General features: G+C 36.3%; 1 protein-coding gene and 1 long non-coding RNA gene across 7 annotated transcripts in view; both read right to left on the bottom strand.

Moving 5' to 3' along the window:
* Positions 1–24,865, bottom strand: part of LOC149501264 (uncharacterized) — a 344,283-nt gene that overhangs the window by 17,831 nt on the left and 301,587 nt on the right. The gene's annotated exons all lie outside the window — the stretch shown is intronic.
* Lim1 (LIM homeobox 1) overlaps positions 1–24,865 on the bottom strand; it is a 95,685-nt gene that overhangs the window by 9,961 nt on the left and 60,859 nt on the right. For 4 of the 6 annotated variants that reach the window (XM_089733496.1, XM_089733494.1, XM_089733493.1 and 1 more), the window contains exon 5: positions 24,110–24,349. In XM_089733496.1, the coding sequence (XP_089589622.1) occupies positions 24,110–24,349 (240 nt within the window). The remainder of the gene's footprint in view (positions 1–24,109; positions 24,350–24,865) is intronic. The other 2 variants (XM_089733498.1, XM_089733497.1) reach the window with 1 other exon arrangement.

The following is a 24,865-nucleotide window of genomic DNA, read 5'->3' on the forward strand; positions in this document are numbered from 1 at the left end:
AGTTACGAGCTATATAACATCATACGAGTTCTATTCTCATGGACGTGACATTAAAATAACAATAAATAATGTTCGACATTTCGTAACAGTAGTCAGAATATCAGAAGCCTTGTTGCAATCCCCGATTTTTATAGGTAAGTACGGTTTGTAAAATAATTTAAAAATAATAAGTGTTTTTACATATTTTTTTTGTTGTCTTGAGGCACATTTATGCCATCTGTAGATGACAAGGAATAACTACAATTTAACCCTTTCAAGTTGATTTTCTATTTAGAGACGACGAAAAAATATATTTATATAATTTTTTTTTAAACTATTTATATTACAGGTTAAAGGTATCTTTTATATTTAAAAATGCGAAAAAAATATCATAGGATTGATGGAGGTGATGTTACAAATAAGTACCAGTAATAAGTCGTCTCTTTTGGTATATTTATGTATACCATCAATTTCATATAAAAATATGCATAAAATTTTAATTCTCTTTATCGCCTATAACTACAAAATATTCTAGGCATGATAAGTTGCAAAACGTCCAGACAAAGCGGAACGTTACATTAAGACAATTTGTCGTGGTACGTCTTTTAATTTTATATCATAAAATATTTACTGGTACATACGGAGTACCAGGAGCCTCGGAAGGGTTATACATATTTGTGGTGGTGCTCCCATCATGGCCACCCAATACGAACGCTCTTCAAACGTAGGTCCGAAAACAGGCAAGTACCCAATTTAGTATTTTTATTTTTGTTATTTTTATAATTTTTAATAGCGCTGAAGAAGATTAGTGTTAAATGCGTTCGTAATAAAGAAACCATAACAGAGATGTAGCGTGCAGTTTTTGTACTTACTGACATTTTGCTGCTGAGGTTTGATTTTTACATAAATTATTCATTATATTTGATGACATGCTATTATGTGGTTATTAACTCATAGACCTCGCAAAGGAAACGGTGCCGATCTTGTGACAGGAGTTGAAAGCGTCAGTGGTATGGTAATGCGTTATTGTGGTGTTTTCCCGTACTGGCTTGCAGTACAGGGTGTTTAAATTGTCCTGTCCTTTAAATAAGCACTATTCTAAGATACGATAAAATATAAGCAAAAAAACCATTTTAAAAATGAAATAGATCGTTTCATTTTTAAATTCAGCTTATTTAAAATTACTTGTATCTTTTAGCTGATACTTGAAAAAAAAAATTCAAAATGTACAATTTTGTTAATATTTCTTTTTACAAAATATAGTCACAAATAAACTTCAATGTAATTTTATGACGATTTTTATAAAATTCGATTTTATTTTAATATTTAATTTTATTGCAAACCGTACATTTGAAACGATAAACGCACAAATTGACCTGTTCCGTTAGTTAACGTCGAAGCCCATAGTTATTACTTTTATTACTTAATCGTTGTAATAGATCAAACCAACAAAAAAACCTGATGTTACCTACATAAAAACTCACATAGATTAAGCTCCCAACGATTAAACGTGTATAGATTTTATCCATTCAAAAAAAACATGCACGAATTTATATGTGCATATTAATTCTTAAGTACTATTACGAGGTTTTCGTTTTAACAAACAGATTTCACTTTTTAATCTTTAATATGAGCTCACTCCTTATTTTTGGCAGATACTTTAATTTTTTAGTCTATAATAAACAGGCAGAAAATAAAAACTATTTGGTTTAAGCGACCTTCCTGCAACTTTATAGGAGAGTAATTTAAAGTTTAAAAGTTGTAAAAGTATGTAAAAAGTTTAAAAGTTGTAAAAAATATCATAACAAAAAACTTCTTCAGCTATTTGAATGGGGTAAACTTAAGTGAAGTTCAATTAAAAACATCGAATTGTTGATACTAATACTGGCAATAAAACTGACCTTTAATTACAAAGGTAAATGTCGCGTAATAAGCGAAATACCGCTTAAATAAAATATCCTTCACCTCTCGATTTGTATTTATTAGCAAACGTTAAAAGCATTCAACATTGCGAAGTTCAAAAACTGCAACTAAAAACATCGAATTGTTGATACCAATAATCTATACATATAAATAGAATTAGAGTGTCTGTTTGTAATATTGAAATAACCGCTTTTTACTGCATGCATGCGGTACATACACCAAAATAACATTTTTTACAATTTTTGTCTGTCTGTCTGTCTATTTGTTCCGGCTAATCTCTGGAAGGGCTGGATCGATTTTGACTAGATTTTCACTGATAGGTAGCTGATTATATAAGGAGTTACTTAGGCTACTTTTTTTAGACTAGCTTCGCCCCGCGACGTCACCCGCGGTACAACAATAATCGCAGGTAAAATCGCGGGACTATCAATAATAAAATTTAATGTTTCCGAAGCGAAGCGAGGGCGGGTCGCTAGTTCCAAATAAAACGGACCTTTAATTACAAAGGTAAATATCGCGTATTAAGCGAAATACCGCTTAAACCAAATATCCTGTAACCTCTCGATGTGTACATACGTGTTTATTAGCAAACGTCAAAAGCATTCATTGAGCATTGTAAAGTTCAAAAACTGCAACTAAAAACAACGAATTGTCGATACCAATAATTCCAAATAAAACTGACCTTTAATTACAAAGGTAAATATCGCGTTTTTTTAACAGAAATCTCTAAACGCTTGAAGGAGGTTACACGTGATGCTAAGGCTGTCTGGTACTTTGCACAGTAGAGAGTGAGTCTGGTTGTCCAACGAGGCAACGTAGCCAGTATCTTGGGAACTGTGCCTCCTTCAAGCGCATTGGAAGATGTGTGGGTTGATTTATGTTAAATTATTTTGATTTGTTATATTGTAAAGTTAATTAAGTAAAATTATTTATGTATTAAACTAACACACTGTAAAAGTAATAAATGTTATTGGCCATAGAAAAAATTAAATAAAAAAATATTGCGTACTAAGCGAAATACCGCTTAAACCAAATATCCTTTCACCTCTCGATTTGTACATATGTATTTATTAGCAAACGTCAAAAGCATTCATTGAGCATAGTGAAGCTCAAAAACTGCACCTAAAAACTGAGAGCATTAAAAAATCGATATATTGAGCGCGGAGCAGGCATCGCGGTCAAGAGGGACAGGGCTCGCCACGGGACGTCGCCATACATGCGTCATGGTGTTAAACACAATATTTCATATGCGCCCCGGCAAGGGGCCATTCTCTTACCGTAACACTGACACCTCGGAAGACCATAAAGTAGGTATGTAAACCGCCGTCATGGAAAACGCACAGATTATACACACGACTAGTTTAGCATTGGAAATTCTTCGTGACTTATCTCAGTGGCTCTCAAACACAAAACGTGTGTCGCATGCTCCTGTCAAGATCATAAATACGACATTTTTATCGAAGTTAACCGGAGAAATAGCACATGTATGGAAAAAATGTACAACCGTTTACAAGTTTTTAACTGCACGACTAAATTAATTGATGAATGATGTAAAATTTAATGAATGTAATTATAAATAACTATCTCCACTTCGATTTTTAGCACCTTTGCATGTAAATAAGTATGTAAAGGTATCGTGAATTTGTAAAGGTTTAGAGTCGCTGACTTATCTAATTAAAATAATTGCAGTTAAACTGTTTCCACGTAATTGCGTTGACCTTGTCTTGTCGTATCATTTGTCTTGATACATTAATACAGTTACACTGGATTTTGCATAGTGACGTAACTAACTTTTATAGCCGCATATTGGTAGACGAGCTCACAGCTCATGTTAAGTGGTTACCAAAGTCACCACGGTATGAATACCACCAAACATAACGTCGAGTTTGTGTGTGTGAACTCATTTCGTGTTATACCAACAATGATATAGGACAGGTATAGATAGATAGGAACACAACGTACCTACAAATCGAAGTCACGAGTAATGATTGTTGATGGTTAGATATATGGTCTTAAAACCCCTCTGACCAGCCAAAAGTGAAGAAACACTTTTTTCCTACCTATGCTGATAGCTTTGAGAGGCTATTGCAGCTTCGCCCTAGCATGTAGGTGAGCTTTCGGGGCTCTAGCCGAAAGTATTGCTAACACTGGCCCTAGCAAAAGCAGTGCTTCGCAAAATCTACCACCGGATCGGAAACGCGATCCACTGAGAAGATCCGGCGAGAAACTCAGTGGACAAAGAAACACAAATAGTGCTGTGTTTATATAAATGCCCCCCTATATTCTCTTCGAATCATCATGACACGAGAGGAAATATTTTATACAAGATACGTCCTTATTTTTGTTTTAATACAAAAAAATATACTATTAATAAATTGGGAGCCTTCTAAAATTATGCGACCGGCCCGTTCTTAATACAGTTCACATTTTAAGAGTGAAGCAAAACAATGCAAGTGTTTACTATTAAAACTATTGGATCGTTTTTAGAAACTTTTGGAAATTTTGGACAAGGAACGCGAGAACGTCGACTCCTACTTTTTGCATAAGGTATTCACGGTCTAGATTGCAGCTGTCTCTTTCGTGCTCCGTCTAAGTAACCATGAAAGAGAAGACAGGCATAGATTCTTTTAATTTCTCGACACCCGTGTTTGTTCGTAGCTATCCCACTAATTCCAAATCTGTTTACTCAATCTATTCAATGATATCCTGATTTTCTTTATTATTGGTGGTAGGGATACCATGATTTCTATCAGTGCGATTATGTATTTATAGAGTTAGAGAGCTGTGGTATAAATATTTAAGCTTCAACCTCATTTACGAGGATAGAAGTGACGTTCACATTCTGCAGACTTCAGTAACCACTAGATACCAATTCGTTAATCCTCAATACAGAATACCTACACTCAAAAGTTAAATTTAAGGTAAAATTAAAAAAAATTGGTTTAAATAAATCTTATTTTTCGGACGGGTAGGTGAGCTCACGGACTCGACGTGAGAAATTTTATATTGTAATTACGGTAATACATAATAAAACTCAGTAATTAAATTTCGGTATAATAGTGTTGAATTAATTGTTGACTATACTTTATGTGCTGTGTATTGCGACTCGCCAGTTTAATGGTAACACTTTGATATTTGAGGTATGTTCAAGGCTGTATATCTTCAGTATCTGTGTTCTTTCTCAACAGTAAAAAAATATTTTTCATTTTTTAGTTAAATTTTCTATAAAAGCGTATTTTTAAAACTATTTAGTAATTTAACATCAATTGCTGCCTTATCGACTATAGATAAAAAATATATAAATTGGCAAAAATCTTATTTTGCAAATTGAATAATGGAATAACCTTATCAAGTTAGTGTATTGGCATCGGTCCTCGATAAATCTACAAAGTTTGAATGAAATCTGGCCGTTTAAAGTGGGTCCAAATCACGTCTAAAGGAGTCAGTTACAAACATACAAAGTATAGTTTATTAAAAAAAATGGTTTTACTTCCGTAGCCCCAGCTTTATTTGACGACAAACAATCGATGTATTATAATTTTATTAGGTCGATAGATACCCGATGCCCTTACTGTTTTTTTTTTTAGTACAAAACCTCTAGACGAAATTTGTAAATCATCACAAGAATCACCATGCCGGCTGAACACAAAGGGATGATTAATAAGAGATCGGGATGAACATTGTTCTTTTCATCCTCAGTATAAATAACGCCTGGACGTGTGTGTACCTGCGGTCGAGCCGCCCCCCAGCGCTAATGAGCCGACAGCGACCGCCAGTCTTCAAAAATCCACCAGCGACGCAAACCCGTCGGCGTTAATGAAACTCGATTATAAATAAAATGCATAAACGGTCATATCTACTGTTTCTATATATATACTAGCTGACCCGGCAGACTTCGTAGTGCCTCAATCGATAAATAAGAGACCTAAACTTTTGCATAAAAAATAAACTTAAAACAAACAAAAGGAATCCGTCCGACAAAACAAAATTATTACATATTTTTATTTAATTCCGAGCATTTTCATATTTATCTACCTTTTAAACCTTCTCTGGACTTCCACAAATAACTGAAGACCAAAATTAGCCAAATCGGTCCAGCCGTTCTCGAATTTTAGCGAGACTAACGAACAGCAATTCAATTTTATATAATATATAGATGTTTATACATATATACTCTTTGTAATTATGCTTTGCTAGATGTATACTTTATCCTTAATTGATATTAGCATGTTTTCCGATAATTGAGGGAGTGCAGACCTTAACAGCATTTTATTACTCTTTCATAAATAATTGTATCGTGTAGATTCTTTGGTGCAAAACCTAAATAATTAAGTATTGTAAATAAATAAATAAATTATTTAATAACTACGAAAATGACGACTACTGAATTCACCCGAAAACAACAGAATGAACAATGAAATACAAAATAAAATAAGAAGCTAAAAAAAATAAGAGAAATATTTTTGTCAAGTTTATACAGCATGATATTTGTAGCCTTCTCTGATTCTAACAGATTCTCTACAGATTTCATTCTTAATAATGGAAAAAATGAATTTTAGTTTAAAATTTCCGTCATATTGGACGCATATTTTAAATTAAAATCCGAAGCTTCAATTTATTGATTACAAACAAATCTCTTTAGTAGCGTTAGTAAAGAAAGACAAATAGGAGAGGTGCCTTAATAATTATCACTAGAATCAAGTCGACTAGTCAAGACTCCCACAGACACAGCCCACTGAGTTTCTCGCCAGATCTTCTCAGTGGGTCGCGTTTCCGATCCGGTGGTAGATTCTGCGAAGCACTGCTCTTGCTAGGGCCAGTGTTAGCACCACTCCGGTCTGAGCCTCGTGAGCTCACTTACACGTTAGGGTGAAGCTGAAATAGCCTCTCAAGGCTATCAGCACAGGTAGGAAAACAAAAAAGTCAAGTCTAAACAGATCGATCCAACGGTCTGAAGAACGTAGTCGCACCGGTTCACGAGCTAAGCTTGCGACACCGAGTCACAATTCCTAGACGGGCTTGTTTGTAATGTAGCGACTGAGGTGAACTAGTAATTTGGCTTTGGAGCGTTGAGAGCGGCACAGCGGGAGACCGACTCCCTACAGGGCGCCGGACAATCTACCTAACAATAACGTCCACGTAACAGTTGGCCTAACCTTGTTTTTTTTGTTTTGTTTCCATTTTACGTTCAACCATAAACTTGTGTCGTACGTATGGCGCTGGCCACGGGATGCGAATTTCGGGAAGTTGCGATTCCAATAAAACGAAATTACAACGATTTTTGATTGAGCAAGTTTCGTTTTCGTGCTCGTGTCGTTTCTCGCCCATAAAAGTGTCGGAAGGGTGCAAGTAAGCGTGTGACAAGGCATTAACAAAATAAATACAGTTTTTAAATTACGAAAACAGAGAAAAACATCGAATGACGGTCGTGAGGAGGCGACCACACTGCGCGTGCAGCTCATGCGCCATCTACACTCAATTGGCGTGGCGTCGGAGAGTAAAAGTAAATTGTTTTCAAACAAAACGAACAAAGAGATTCGATCTTACTTCTGAACATTGTGCATTTGTGCCTGAGCGTAATTGAAAGTTTTTTGAACCTAATGAATGTTTCGCAAATTACGCTTGAACATTTTTATGTTCGAATTTAATTCGTTCACAATAAATATTTACTATTCTAATAATTAAATATATTTTTGTATACCTACACATCTGTGAAGTGATTTTGCAGTAACCAAACAAAAAATGACTACTATACTAAAAATATTAAAAATAAACAAGCACATAAATTCCAACACACTCCAAAGAATCAGATGTTTTAAAATACTATATTTTACGGAACATAAATTTTTGTCAACATAAAAACCTCATATAATGTGTCAATCATTTCCACCGACTCGTTAACCGCGCCCAAATTAAAGGCACCCATCTGCTGTTGAATATTCATAATGAAATACATACATACTACTATGAAGATCATATATTATTTTAGTTTTGACGGAATTAAGAAAAGGATGTCTGTTGCGTTCAATTCAAGTGTTATCTTTATCTTGTGCTTTCAAACTCAAATCAAATCTAGGGCTGTCAATGACCTTTAGTTATCTTAAGGAAAGTATGTAAATGTAAATTTATTACAGCAGGAAATAAAGGTAGCATATTTTTGCCATAGTCCTAGTTGAGTATCAGGCCAACGTCCATACTATGTTGAAAATACCAGATCTCGTTCGATCACCGGAAGTCAAGCAACATAGGGCGTGTTCAGTACTTGGATGGGTGACCGTCTGGTACTTGGATTGTCAGTAAGCTATCGCTTATTCTCTTATTTTCGGTTTTACTTGTTTACTGATATATTACTCATGTGGTATTCATAAATTTATTATCTCAACTTTGAAACGACGTTGATGGGTCTTTTTATTTATTTATGGCGATGATCATGAGAATGATTTCTGTCTAATTGTAAATGAGTAGTTAGTTATCTGTGCTCCATTTGATCACAATACCCTAACACTATCACAACGCAAACATTGCCTTGTGTGGGTAATTCAAAACGACATTAAACTCAATCCATTTCACTTTCTAACAAGATTCGTTTTTAATTTCCGATAAAACAATGTTTTCGTTCCACCAATCATAGCGCCGTATTCACAAATCGAACTGTTATCATTACGAGCTGATAACGTACGGCATTGCTATTGGTCACGGTTTTTAACCAAGATGGCGTCCCTTGTCTTCTGTTCGGTTCGCATTTTATTTACGACTTTAGATAATGAGTTACCGTGTTCAATGATAAGCGTGTGTCGTCAAGTTTTTTTTTATAGCGTAGGATTAAATATATTTCAATCTAGATTCCTCATTCACGACGTTTCAGTTTTCTGAGAATTATCATTAAAACGTGAAAGGTTTGCTTGGCACCGAGTTATTCTGTCTGTATTAAAATAAGATTTTTTTAATATGAGAATGTAACACATAAAGTGTTTTTATATAAAAATAACTCGATAAAATTATTAACCTTAAGATGTTATTATACAGTTAACGATTTTTTAAATGATAAATCATTATAATAATATTAATTTTAAATTCGCTTCTTTCTGTTCTTTGTTTTCGTTTTATGACATAAATAACTTATTCTCATTAAATTAATTTATTTTAATGTTTGATATTTTAATTAATTAATATATTTACTGACTGCGTTTAATGGAAATAATTTTAAATAATATTTGCACGCCGACTTGGTAGAAACACGCTGTTCTATAAAATAACTATCAACAACTTTGTAAGCCGTGCTTTAGCTAATAAAGTTTGATTTGATTTGACTTGGTTATGCAGACGTAATCTTTTCGATATTGTACCTTTAAGTATAATACTTCTTCGGATATAACCAACAATTGCCATTATCAAAACGTAATAGCGAACTGCGGAAGTATAAACAGTGCATTGCAGAACAGCGAATTAACACAGTAGGATATTACCAAATAGAGGTCGTGAGTAATTTGCTCTCTCGCTCTCTCCCTCTCTCTCTCTGCGCGGAGATATTTTAATTTCGCATTCGTAGTCAGTTCTTGTGGTGGAAATGTATTAATTGAATTGTTTTTTTTTTGACAACAGAATCCATCAGTACAGCCTAGCGTTTGTGTTTGTTAAATAATCTATACAACTTTTACTTTTGATTGAAAAATTTTTTTCTCAGACGGGTGTATGTTCTTTCTGCTTATCTGGTGGTAATTACCAAGGACTATAGACATCACAAAATGTTTTATAGCGGCTATCGTACTGTTCAAACCGTAAGGCATCGTTGTTTCGCGTTGGATATAAGCAGGTTCGTGATACCTACCCGTGCGAACTGATATCTCCATCAGCTATTACGTAAATTAATAATTATTTGTTACTTAGATTGTTTTACACGTTTTTAATCCTTTATCATTCAAGCCATCCTAGAAGACGCAGGCACTAAGTACGTATTTCATTCGAAAAATTTGTAATTACTTGCCGGATTTGAAGATGATTTGGGATTTGAGATTATATTTCATCCCATAATACCCCATCATCTCATTAAATTTCATTTTGTTTCGTTTACCTTTTCATAATATCATTTTTCATATAAAAAAAGTTTTCATTAAAATTAAAATAAGACTTGACCTAAAAGTCTTAGTTACCAGGTCAAAATAATAGTAGCCTTTAGTTGAGCTGTCTTCCGGGTACTAATTCTAAGTCACACTCCTTTTCCGTAAGCTATGAAGCGTAAAAACCCCTTCATTAGCCTTGAACCCGTGAGCTACGCGGAATAGACAGCTGTAGGAAGCACCGAGGTCGGGAGGAGACGTCATCATGCGGAATCGCAGCCGGCATTCGCTCTAGTGGACCGCGACCGGCCAGTGGGCATTGTTCGCGGTTGCGCCAAAACGGTTTGTGCAATTACGTTCAGTATTTTCGGGTTTTTTTTCGCGCCACGCCATTAGGAAACCGAATTCTAAAACTAGTATCGTCTTTCAGTAATTTTATCAGTCGATGAATAATTAGATAGCTACTTTTCAAGACCTTGATACGGCACTTTATTTGATCTGCTCAGTCATCTCTAAATAGCGATGTTTTCTAATATTCCCTCAACTTGTATCGCATCGCTAATGACCAGAAATAATTTGATGAATACAAAAAAATTTTTAAAATATTTATTGCGACAAACACAATATTAAAGTTAGGAACCAATCTGTATGTAGTTTGCAAAGATCAAATAATCGATATCCCGCATCGATTATAATATTGTCACGTCCCTAGAGGCGTGAACCGTAAAACTGACTTTTGTTACGTGAACCTTTTTTCACTGGGAAATAGGTTGAAAAGGTCACTGAACTTTGCGTAAATATTTATGGACGAAATCTCAGTATTTTTACATACTTCGAAATAGTGAAACGATAACGACCCTTCACTATTTAATTGATTTATTAAGAGACCTACCACGATAATAACATGTTACTAATCGACATATGTACAACAATGTGTTTTTTATCAATAAAACCATAACGTCTACAAAGAGAATAAAATGTGCCTTATCTTCCATTAATTAATTAGGGCTTTTCTGGTGCGAATGTGACAACCCTTACTAAATTTGCAGAAATATTTCTGTCTGTCAGCATCCAAGGCTGGTTTGAAATTAATTAGCTATATCGGCTACTACAACGATACAGCAGTGTACTGCAATAAATCAGTGTAGCTGAGCGCCACTGATCGATGACTATGTGTGTATAGACGTCCATGGAACAGGGCTGTCCAATCTACGATATATTTTTTTTGTTTTTTTTTTTTGTCACACTAGTTGAACTGACGAACTCAAGACCAGGCTAAACTCACATTAAGTGCAAGTCTTTATTACCTTAAATAAGGGTTAACTCAACCTTCAAAACGTAAGGCATGACTGTTTTGACTGAGCTCACAATACCTCTTATATCTTAATTTTTTTTATTAGCTATCTATATACTCGTAAAATAAATAAAAAACCCCAAAAGTTATTAATTAGTACTCTTCCTATTAATCCTGTCAAAACTGACTGTGAATCTAGAGAGCTCACAAACATTCTTTATGTTCACCATTGCTATATTAAAATTTAAAATATCCCAACATCAATTTTCGGCTTTATCCCGCAAAAACAAACTGGAGAGTATTTAATTTATAATTAATTCAAATGTTTTGTGAGGCAACCCTAAACGTAGCTTAGTGGTCATATTATGTATAAGAAAATTGAGATATGTCTGACTTACCTGCTTACTTTTAGGTAAGATGACGTTAAAAATGATTAATTGTTTTTCTTATAAATTTACTAAATAAATGCATACGGAACTCACTAATAAGTAATAGATCGTCGCATCTATATTAGGCATAGTCGCATCCCGACTAATTGACGTCGACACTAATAAAGCCTGCGTCTCATTCTCTAGTCCGCAAAGACTTCGACAACAAATTTACACTTAGTACGCTGAAACTGGTGGTAGGACCTCTTGTGAGTCCGCGCGGGTAGGCATGGCGTATTAAACTATAAGGTATGTGGTGGTATATTCTCAAATAACTATATCCATATGGTGTATGTATAAATTAATACATAGATAATTGTATGGCGCTCCAAAACCTCATTTTTTTTGCTGATGATAGGACGTTTTGTCAGTCCGCTCGGGTAGATACCACCATCCTGCCTATTTCTGCGGTGAAGCAGCAATGCGTTTCGGTTTGAAGGGTGGGGCAGCCGTTGTAACTATACTGAGATCTTAGAACTTATATCTCAAGGTGGGTGGCGCATTTACGTTGTAGATATCCATGGGCTCCAGTAACCACTTAACATCAGATGGGCTGTGAGCTCGTCCAACCAACTAAGCAATAAAAAAAAAACTAAATAATTATGATAAGCACTCTGTAGTTGCTGCATTAATGACACATCCGATCCGGCGAAGCACTGTTCTTGCTAGGGCCAGTGTTAGCAACACTCCAGCTTGAGCCCCGTGATCTCACCTACACGTCAAGGCGAAGCTGCAATAGCCCCTCAAAGCTATCAGCATAAGTAAGGAAAAAAAATTGGCACATAGTTCAATCAATACTTTGTAAAAATGAAACTTGAACTAATTTTTACTAATGCTTGCTTAATTTAATAAGTCATTTTCAATGTAAACAGTCTATAGATAGCAACATTCAGTGCAATCGTGGGCGCAAACTCTAGTGCGACCATAGATTAAAAAAAAATACAAATGTCATTTTTCAAAAGAAAACACGTGAAATGAGTGATGTGCAGCCTAGGGCGAGCACTGCGTTAAGCTCTACTCAATATTAATGTGCCACATTCTCACTCGGAGCAATAAAATAAATGATGTCATTTTTTGTCGGCACCGGGGCGCTTCTTTGTCCCGATGTGCGCGTCGGTAACTTCACTACTCTTTGTAGAGCACACCGCGTCCACGGGACGTCTCTAGACAAAAGGCTTTTTGGCGCCGCTCTTGAAGTTTTTTTTTTCATTTTATTTTTTCGCAAAAATATGACTTTGATAAACCGTACGTGATTATGTTTGTCTGTCAAAATCAATAATATTTCGTTGTCGATTTATTCCATACTGCCTGATAGTCTGCCTATTCTTATTGTTTTGTATTTAAGTTGCTTCTGTATTGCCATTGGTAATCCAAGAGATTTTTTACTCGAAAACAAATATCTGAGATTCCAAATTTAATCATGCTAAAAACAAACATTTATTTTTTCCAAACAAATCATATCTCAATTAATAACAAAGTAGTGAACATGTTAATTCGATAGTTTAGATTAGAAACGAATATAGATTTCGTAACAGAAAAAGTTTGCGGTGAAAACAAAAGTCTGTACAAATAAAGTCACTGCATTTTTACTCGCCAGAAAAAAAAAAGAACCACAGAGTAGTTTCAGCGAGTAATCGACCATAACGCGTCGGTTGGGCCGCGGCCGCAAGATGGAGCCGAAACATTTCATGGTGTTTATGCACGATAAGCACTGACAGGCGAGCCTTGGTGCAAATCCGCATTCACAGACGTTTTTACGAGAAAATACGCGTTATAACGTTATAAAACAACCATTTTATCGTATCGAGAGCCGTTGTTTTAATAATAACGAAATTAACATTACGAATTTATTGCACGGAGCCGTCCCCGCTTAGCTCGAACGGATTTCAACTGGACATTTTGTTGGTGATGCCTCGTGTGAACTCGTTAGCGCGGTATATTATGGGTCGTTTTTTTTTTTTTTTTAAATAAGCAAAAATTTGCTCTGGCGTGAATCCATTCAATAAAAGCACATTTTATATGGTAATACAGGTAAGCGCATTTAAAAAATCGAATTCGAAAAAAAAATGCCGTTTAATATGTTCACAGTGTTAAATGACGTAACCTTTTCACGAGAACCACATTTAAAATAAATTCAAAGTCGCCCGATTCGCCGTGCCGTTTTTATTAGATCGTTTCGTGAAAACGTTTTAAAAGCATTTTTAACGTTGACAGAAAACGAAGACAATCCCCCTTTTCGAAATAAATTATAGAAAACACGAGGAATTAAGAGAGACTGGAACAATCTGTCGTAAACCTTGGCGCGGGCTGGGTTTATCTCGTGAGTAAACCACTGCGGTCACAAGCTCTCGGCCTTTTGGCTCGTAACTCGTGCAAGTTATAGTATTTGGGGCAGTTCAAAGTGGCCGCCGGACATTAAAACATGAGATATGTCCGTGCGACCGCCGGTCTACGGCTCATTCAACTCTTGATTTCGTCATTGACGTTCAACTCCGATCGCGTCTTAATTGACGAAAAGCATTTTTTTAATCATAGCATAGACAGCACATAGACTAGCTACCGACATCGTTTTTTTTTTCTTTTCTAAATATCTATTTTCATTCGAACACAAGTGACCGGGTTTCCATGTCATTTTTAATTTAGAACGCATTTCAAAATTAATTCGACGTTGATCGCGTGAATTTCGTTTTTCACTGACCATAGACAAGGCGCGTAAACTAACGACCATAAAGACAGAAGCGGACATTAAGGTGACTGTACACGACAGACACATTAATCAGGTCGCGTCACTGACAGTAGTGAATGCTATCAGCTTAATGGTTACTTAATAACGTGTCGGCGAACACGTTGACAAACTATTTTATATTATAAGCCATCGATCAAACAGGGATGTCTTCCGCGTATTTTATTTGCTCCCTTTAGTATTTAAATGACAATAATAATGTTTTATATTGAAAACTTAAAAAAAAGGTTGGCATTTTGGAACTCTAACTTGAGACGGCAGAAGGTGCCATACCCAAAGTCATTTTTTAACATATACCTACGTTTTATAATTTTTCAGTTGGTTATAGTTTAACGTGTTTCAGTTTTACAATTTTCTTAAATAAAAACTGTCGAGGATGATCGTACTACTTATATTATTATGCATGTCTAAATACCACCTGTTCAGGCATTTACCAAAACAAGTTACGTACGTACAAAAAGTCAGCATGAAATACATTACCTATATGATTAATGATCGCGTCAAGAATTTAAAATGCTAATTCGAAACGCAATGAATCCTTCTTAATACGAAACGGTCATTTGTAAAACGTAAACTAGGTAATAATGAGTCTTCGGTTTGTACATAAACAATTAATTTGAATAATTAGTAAATCATTAATTAAGTTCACCCTTTTAATATCTGTGGTCGTCGCGTCGGTCTGATCGTGTGTGGTCGACTTTATGCAGCAAATGTCAATGGTGCATTTGGCGGGAATGAAAAGAAATTTGATTGATGAACATTAATTAAACTTTAGTTTTTTTTAACCTATTACACGTGTATCGTGGTTTTTTTTTTGTTTCACACACGCTAAATTTGTTATTCAAAAGTAATGCTTTTCGCGGGATAAAGAGTAACTCGTGTCACATTCTGATCCATAAACTATCAGTTCATTAGAAACCAGTTACCATAGCAATTTTTCTTTGCTATAAATAAATATGTATATATTTGATTTTAAAATTGGATAAAAATACTCGTTTTGCGATCTACGGATTATGCGCATTTTTCATCTATCATAATTTTTCATCTACCGCCCGCTGTATACAATATTCTCTCCTCATATTTTGGGAAATTAGTCGGATAGTTTCGGAGATCTCGTCTCTCGATGTAAATTTCTGTTAATAAACAATAAACTGAATTGAATATCGATTAAATTAGTAGGTATTCACGATCAATCAAAAAAACATTTCACAATACGTAAATAAATTTATTAAGTGCGTATATCCAATATAAATCTCATCATTCTAGTGCTCAAAAGCACAATTGAAATATAAATCTATTCTAATCACCCTCGATCGTTCGGAACTATAGCAATCAAAATGTGTCAACCCATATTAGACATTTTCTTACGAGTGCTGTCAAAATAAAATATGAGCCAATAAGTGCGCGTAGAGCGGTGACAGGGCCGTCACGGACTCGCAATCACGATATATGAACTTATTAAAATATCTATGGTTTTTTTTTTCTTCGTTTCGCGGTCGGGTGACGTGACGTCACGCTACACCGCCGCTTCCAGATTTATTCTTGATGACATCTTCCTGCATATTTCGGAGAGTTACGGTTAAGACAGAGGCTGGTTTTTTTAAATAAATTACTGTAAATCATTCAGTCATTCTTGTTGTGTCAATTCGTTGTTTTTTTTTTTTAATACTTAGAAAACAAATGTCAAAATATTGAGAAAGTTTGATAAAACAGTATCTCTAGAGAGTTTTGAAGGCTAAATGAGATGAAATTTTTTTTTAATGCTTTCATGTGTATTGTTCATAGCCCACCTACCACCATGTGACGTGAGGTCCAAGCCTCAATTATTAAGGCAATTAAGGCATTACTGCTATGCGATAGAAATAGACTGGATGCTAGTACCTTTAACAGTACGGCCTTGCAATGTTCCATACCGTTAGCAAGTGACCGTTAGCAAGTGTTAGTAGGTTAACAAATCTAGTTCGAATAAATAGGAGTCGAAAAAATGTACGACCGATCCCAAGTAATGTGAATGAAAAAACAAAAATGAATTGACTTTGCAAGAGATTTACTTCGTAACCGGTTTAATGTTTAAAAAGTATCTTACAAAACAAACAATATCATGCCAAGCAAAAAGACTTCGGAACTCGGTCTAATCCGGCTTTGCTCTCTAGAAGTGCCACCTCATTAACAAAACCGTTAACACGAAAACAAAAAGGTGCATTTTCCGAAACATGACATTGAAAAATTAGGCTAAATTAAACTAGACGTGCCAAATAAGCGTCGCAAAATCGATTATCAGGATCAAAACCGGTAAAGCGGTGACTTCAAACATCGAAAATTCACACGCACCAGTATTAACTAGATTTAACTGGAATTTTGGGTGCAAAAAACCGTTTTTACAGTTACGTCATACGTTCACATGTGCTACAAGAATTTGACACGCGCGATCGGCGGCACTTGAATGATGCCAACAAAAAATGTTGCCGTAGTAAAAATATTTGACGACGTTGTAGACAGCTAATAAACAAATTAAATTAAAAGAAGGGAAAAATGATGGAGCTACATACGTACTACAAATAAATGTAAAACAGTTTAAATTATTATAATAATAATATTATAAAAAGTAATAATTATAATACCATGTACTAGCAATTTTTTTTTCTTCTGTAGATGGGCAAAGGGTCTCTGGGCCCGGCTGACGTAAAGTGGTACGAGATCCAAATGGAAGAATTATAACGTGAATCAGTTTGAGACATATTCATGACTAAAGGTGAGACAAATTCCACGGTGAAAGAATAACATCGTGTATTATAATCAAACCCGCAAAATTATAATTTGTGTAATTACTGGTGGTAGGACCTCTTGTGAGTCCGCGCGGGTAGGTGCCACCACCCTGCCTATTCCTGCCGTGAAGCAGTAATGCGTTTCGGTTTGAAGGGTGAGGCACCCGTTGCAACTATATTTGAGACCTTAGAACTTATATCTCAACGTGGATGGACTTATATCGCATTTATGTTGTAGATGTCTATGGGCTCCAGTAACCATTTAACATCAGGTGGGCTGTGAGCTCGTCCACCCATCTAAGCAATAAAAAAATTAATAAAAAGTTAGCTCAATCAGTAGCAACTTGATAGCTTTGAAAATCGTGAGTGAATCCTAAGGCCCATTACCGTCTGCACAAGCGGCATTATTATTTTGTGCTCTTTAGCCTATTCATAGACAATTAGATTGAAATCCGGTTGAATTTAAAACGATCGTGAATTTCTTTTTAAATCAATTGCAAAATTTATTCCGCGCAGTTAAACAAAAAAAACAAGAAAGGAAATTAATAAGCACGTATTATTGAAACAAGCGGAATCGTTGAGTAATTTCCTTGTCTAAAAATAGATTCTCGTAGTGAACTGTTAATTTTGATCAAAAATTAAAAAGTTCAAAATATATATTAAAATTATTTTCATTCGTTAAATTCGTTTCAGATAAATAGTTGATTTAGCGTTAAATTATTATAATAATATATAAAAATAAAAACAAAAATCTTTTACTATTTTCATTTCTGATCCGGTTACACCTAATTGGATTGATTATTCGCACGACCGAGACAGAATGAATCCGTTGTTTTTATTTCGGCCGACGATTAATTTAACCTAATTTTTAATTTATTTTCGTTACTTACATTATACATACAGCACGGAAGCGAATTTTGAATCAAGTGGGTCGAAAGTAAATACGCGAAAACATTGGCAATTAAAAAAAAAAGTTTTTAGAAAAAAAAACGCAACGTTTACAAACACGCCGCTAGAAAACGATAAAAACGTAAATGGTTTGTTTTTTTCTGGACGTTCATTCGACAGATTCTTACAAAAACTGAAACAAAGAGGAAGGATAGCAAAAACCGTGACGGGCCGCCCGACCGACCGACGGATATGCTGTACTGACATCTGTCGCGGTGTGGAGAATCACGCCCTGCCATATGTTCAATGCCATGAATCCGGATTCGCTTACGTTACGTTCGGAAAACGTCTGATAGCATTAAAACAACGAACTAACATTAGTATTCTTCTTTTTCTTCACCTTATGTGGGGTCGGTAAAGCTAATTTTTCTCTTCCATTCTATTCTATCAGCCGTCATCCCAACACTCACTTCTCTCTCTCTCATATCGTCATTCACACACTCCATCCATGTCTTTTTCGGTCGACCTCTTCCCCCTCTACCTTGCACAACCATTTCCATACATCTCCTAGTCACATGCATCTTCTCTCTACGCATCACATGTCCATACCATACCATATTTTTATACAATTATTTTCAATTTAAACTTTAAGCCTGTATTCAATGTACGCCAGGCACTTGAGCTCAATGAATTTCTCGTTGCATCTTCTTAGTCGCGATTCCGATCCGATGGTAAATTCTGCGAAGCACTGCTCTTGCTAAGGCCAGTGGTAACAAATTCTCTCAGGTTGAGCCTGTGAGCTCACCTACCCGTCCTGGCGTAGCTGTAATACCCTCTTAGGCTACCAGCGAATAAGTAGTGAAAAAAAGTACTTGAATTCGACATAGCCTAAAGGATACGTCGTCCAGTTACTGTAATTGCATCGAGCGATGTGACTATACAAGCGTTCGAATCTCGCAGTATGTATTTATTAGAACAGTCCATAACTGATGAATGCTTCTAATGAAATATGTTTTTATTTATCGATTGCTTATACGGACCTGGTGTTAAGTTGTTACCGGGGCCCACGAGTTACCTACCAGTACGGGCTCACACTGCTGGACATAGGCCTCCCCCAAGCCTCGCCACAAAGACCGGTCCTGCGCTGCCTGCATCCAGCGGATCCCCGCGAACCTCAGTAGATCGTCGGCCCATCTTGCGGGAGGCCTACCCACGCTACGTCTTCCGGTACGCGGTCGCCACTCAAGAACTTTCTGGCTCCAACGGCCATCCGTTCTACGAGCTATGTGTCCTGCCCACTGCCACTTCAATGTCGCATAGTGCCCTACTACTACCAGTAAATTTTATTTAATTGGTATATAATTATAAACGACCAAATAGACCATGCCCTAATTGTTTTCCGATTCAGCTTCTTGTTAACCAAACTTCAAAACAGAAGAATGCTTCTGAATTTGACGCCTATGATTTGATTCACTATAGTGAAAAAATATAATGACGGTATGAATGAGAACAAAATTAAATGTCTTCGTTTTGGTCATTCGATTCTACGTGAGGTTTAATAATTACAGTTTTTGTGGGTACCGTTGTCCATGACCACGTGCTTGTGTTTTTAATCAAAATATTCTCGCGAGAGCTCTTAAGATATTCCCATTTAGTTAACAGGTTATTATTAGCGTGTCACACGATATTAGTAAAGGATCTTGATTTTGCAGTTTTTGCTCTTTTTATTATCACATCAACGGTAACGGTACATTTTTTTTTTTTGTATTACTATAGTGTTTCTGAAAAATCTCTATAATAACGATTAAAAAAAACATTGCGTTCACCTGTCATTAAGGTTTTTGTTACCTATATATACATATACATAATCTGAAATCAGCTGATCGCCACCGCGTTGATGCCTTCGAGATGTGGTGCTGGAGGAAGACGCTAGAAAACCCGTGGACAGAATATCGGACTAACGCATCCATATTAAGACAGCTCTATATGCAACCCAGGCTCTATACTTGTACCATATGGCTCGAGAGGATATTTGAGTTCTTTGGTCACATTGCCAGAAAGAGCGGTGAAAATCTTACAAAATTGATATCCGCACTACTCTGAATATCACTATCTACAATGCCATACACACCGCCGAGAACAGAGGCAGATGGCGAAACATCATCCAAAGAAGGATAATGGGAGGAGATGGTCACGACCCTCAGACATGAGGAATGCGACTTAAGGAGGAGGACATATACATATATATGATATTCAATGTGCTCGTTAATTATAAATAACTAGCTGACCCGGCAGACTTCGTAGTGCCTCAATCGATAAATGAAAGACTTAAACTTTTGCATAAAATAAACTTAAAACAAACAGAAGGAATCCGTCTGACGGGGGACACATTAAAGGTAAAACAAAATTGTTATTTTTATTTAATTCCGAGCATTTTCATATTTATCTACCTTTTAAACTCTCGAGTTTTAGCGCGACTAACGAACAGCAATTCATTTTTATGAGATATTTATTTTTGATAGTACTTTTCCAGAAGCTTCAACCCAATCGGGTGAGCACTCATCATATCTACGCACCTTTTATCTATATAATGAAATCGATGTTTGCATATATGTCTTATATACTTCACTAAGCCATTTATGTGATGTCGATAAAACAAATAATTGTTGTTAATAAACAGCAATCTACCTTGAGTAGTTTTACAATATAACCAATGCACGATAGGTAACGTGCGAGTGATTGCAATAAATCAATGGTTTTTCATTCAAATAGTCGATTGTGATCGGTTTTCACTAGAATTATACACACAAAAAAAAATCGGTTGTCTGTCAAGTCGGTTTACTAACGATAGTTGAACGTGACAACGTCATAAGAAAATACTGATGGAATGGTTTCATTTTTTAAAAGAAAATTTTAATTTTGTTTGATAGATATTTTGTATGGATATAGAAAAGTCGAGGTAAATGGAAATCACAATTGAATTGATCAAGTTACATTTATTTGTACGCATAAATACAATTATGTCAAATTTTTTTTTTTACAATGTGCCTCTTTGTCGCTCATTGCGCGCTCTCGCTTGCACTTCAAGCCTTAAATGGAACGCCTCAGAGCGAGGTAACGCCGCATGAATCATGTTTTTTCGTGCGTGCAGCCAGATCCATCGAATTATAAGATGTGGTCACGTCAAAACTTTCTTGTAATTTTTTTGAAGGATTTATGCAACAATAATAATATAGCAATAACAGACGACAAACTAAAGAAATCAATTCGCGGTTTAATTCGCTGTTAGTCGAGATGCAGTTAGATGAAGCCACATCACGCAAAGTGAGTCCAGTACACGCGATGGCGTGTCCGAAATTGGAACATCGAATCTCGCCTCGCGAGTCATATGACTAGATGCAGTTATGAATTCGTGTATCTTTTCTATAGCACGTTTCCGGAGCATCATCTTCCTTTTTAACCAAACATAAGTTATTACTTCTTGGTTGTTTTGCAGATTAAAAAGTGAGCACTAGTGGTAGGACGTCTTGTGAGTCCGCACGGGTAGGTACCACCACCCTGCCTATTTCTGCCGTGAAGCAGTAATGCGTTTCGGTTTGAAGGGCGGGGCAGCCATTGTAACTATACTGAGACCTTAGAACTCATATCCAAGGTGGGTGCCGGGATTTGCGTTGTGGATGTCTATGGGCTCCGGTAACCACTTAACATCAGGTGGGCCGTGACCTTGTCCACCCAACAATGCAATAAAAAAATTAAAGAGTCACTTTGCAATGAATATGTCCGCAACTTGAATCACAATACACCGACATGTTTCTCGGTGTCCTGGTACTCCCACAAGCATTACCCAACCATAGTAATTGCAATATCCGTTTGATTTCCTGCCAAACTCATCACATTCCAATCAAGAGTTGTGATTGGGGTGTTGCTGTTTTTTTTTTCTTTATGATTGAGGGAATACTGGTGTCTCGGAGGCCCTTCCAGTATCACCAGGGTAAGTGAGCGAGCAAAGGCTCAGCCAGGAGGGGTGGGATTGCTAACAGCTGCCCGAGCGCCTCCAAACGAGACCTAAGAACTCAAGATCAGCGGCTTCGCGAATGAATCTATTACCGGATTGGAATTGAAACGCGCTGAGAAACTCAGCAGTCTGATGCATGAGGGGCATAATAGCTTGTTGTTGTGGACCGAAAAACATTCACGGGCTCCAGAATAAAATGCAGAACCAATTACGAGTTAGACCTTATTTTCAATGTGAACTTTATTCACGTTGCTTCCGAATCTAGGTAGCACGCAATAAGCAGTGTGATCATTTGCGCATCTGCACTACTTATGAAACGTCATTGCACTACTTATCAAAAATCATTACGGATCCTCCCGATCCATTAACGGTGCTTTTAGGTACCACAAGCACCGGTCACCGTCCTCGTCGAACCCGTCACTTGCGACGAAGGGCTCGGCGAGCGAATTAACCCATAGACACAGCCCACTGAGATTGGGTCGCGTTTCAGATTCGGTGGTAGATTCTGCGAAGCACTGCTCTTGCTAGGGCCAGTGTTAGCAACACTCCGGTTCGAGTCCCGTGAGCTCACCTACCTGTTAGGGCGAAGCTGAAATAGCCTCTCAAGGCTATGAGCATAGGTAGGGCAAAAAAAATGTTTTTTTATATTTGAAGTAGTACTGGTGGCCCTGAGGCCTTTCCAGTTTCACGAGGATAGGTTGTGCAGAAGTATAAATCCTATTGATATATTAGTTACTATTTTTGGTGTCGTTTTTCGAGAGCCCTTAATATCGTTTCACCGAACAACAAATCACATTGGCACTAAACAAGATTTCCTTTACAGAAAGGTACGATATTTTTTCACAGACCGACGCTTTCGTTTTGATAATTCAATGATCAATCATTTAGGTACCTAGAATTTATTATGGTATTACATTAATTCATCAGTCACAGCAAATTAATTAATCATTCTAATTTTTTTAACGAATATCTACTGAATTTGGATTTGTTGAATTTCGACATCGCGGTAATAACTACTTACATTAAATTTACTAACATCGATTTGCCAACTCCCGTCAACGTATGCAAAGGGAATGAATGAATGAGTAATTTTAAATTCTGTAGAGAACGTTAATTAGGACATTTGTCACGTACGTCAGTGGATGCGAGAACATTCAATTTAGTTTGTTGGACCATCCGTGATCGAACGCCGGTCATTTGTAACAGTTACCGAAGGTGCGTGTGATATATTGAAGTTCGAGTCCGAATCAATTTTATGCTGGAACCATAAGCGTGGAGTCGTTTAGTTTTTTTTTTTTTCTATTGTAATCCACGCCGTGGTTTAAGCGCCACACAAAATATTTTTAAATAAGGAAATCAATTTGATCCTATACAAAAAAACTAAATAAACACTTTATTTAATCTATATATTAATACGTGAAGCAAAAACTTTGTATCCCTTTTTACGAAAATTGCGCGGACGGAGGAGTATGAAATTTTCCACACTTATAGAGAATATAGAGAAGAAGTGCACAATGCTAATATTTTTTTTAAAATAATGGATAAAAGATACATTAAATCAATAAAGAAAACATTACACACACTACATACCATGTATTTGACGCACACACGCAAGCATACTATTTATTGTAAAATTTTTGTTCTTGACGTCTGTTGTCAAATTGAGAGTAGATTAAATATTGTTTGTCTTTGTTAATAATTTTTAAAGTGTGGTCTTGGCGAAATTTGTGATTATAGAAGTTTAAAATACAATCATAATAGAGTACAAACTTACAATTCCAATTAATTATAGTCGAATTTCGACTACTGCGGGACCTCTAGTTCACGTAAATAGGCCTACCGTGTTCACCATTTATGAATTTTTGACATTTGTTCCTGTCAAATTACGTTTGCGTTAGACCTTGCTTAAGTAACGTCACAGAATTATAGTCATAAAATGCGGGGTGTATGTAAAATAATGAAATAGCTGTTAGTTGCTGGAATTTCACAATAAAAATTATTCAGACTAACCACATACCTGTATGACTCGCATCGGTAGACCGGTCTCTTTAGCGAGCTGCTCTCGTATGTGCCGCGTGGGCTTCGGTGTTTGGGAGAAAGCCGACTTCAGTATTTCGAGCTGTTTCGCCTTGATCGTGGTCCGGGGACCCCTTCTCTTCGAGCCTCCGTTGCCGTCGTCCGGCGACTTGTTCTCGGCCTGTGAGTCTCGGGTCTCGGGATCACCGTCCAGGGAGCCCTGCGTAGGGAAGAGGAACAACTGAATACGACAATGTGATCACGTCACGTCATCAAACAGTCCGTATTGTCGAGTATTCCAAATTTAAAACGACGTAAACCTAATAATATATTTTATCTAGCCGTAGTCGCCCGCTTCGCTGAGGTATTTAAAATTAGAATTATTATTTATTGTCATTATTATTAGGGAGTCCAACGCTCAGATAAATATTAGCCTATCCATTAAGTACATGTATTTTCTACATGGATACCAAGCTTCAAGTCAATCGGATGCATGGTTCAGTAGTTATAACGGAACATCCGTAAAAACCACTGTAGATTTATATATTAGTATAGACTTTTTATTTATTTATTGCTTAGATGACATCTATTTTTTTTTTTTTTTTTTTTATTGCTTAGCTGTGTGGACGAGCTCACAGCCCACCTGATGTTAAGTGGTTACTGGAGCCCATAGACATCTACAACGTAAATGCGCCACACACCTTGAGATATAGTTCTAAGGTCTCAGTATAGTCACAACGGCTATCCCACCCTTCAA

This window comes from Bombyx mandarina, chromosome 16 (assembly GCF_030267445.1).
Source record: "Bombyx mandarina strain Sakado chromosome 16, ASM3026744v2".
Classification (NCBI taxonomy): Eukaryota; Metazoa; Arthropoda; class Insecta; order Lepidoptera; family Bombycidae; genus Bombyx; species Bombyx mandarina.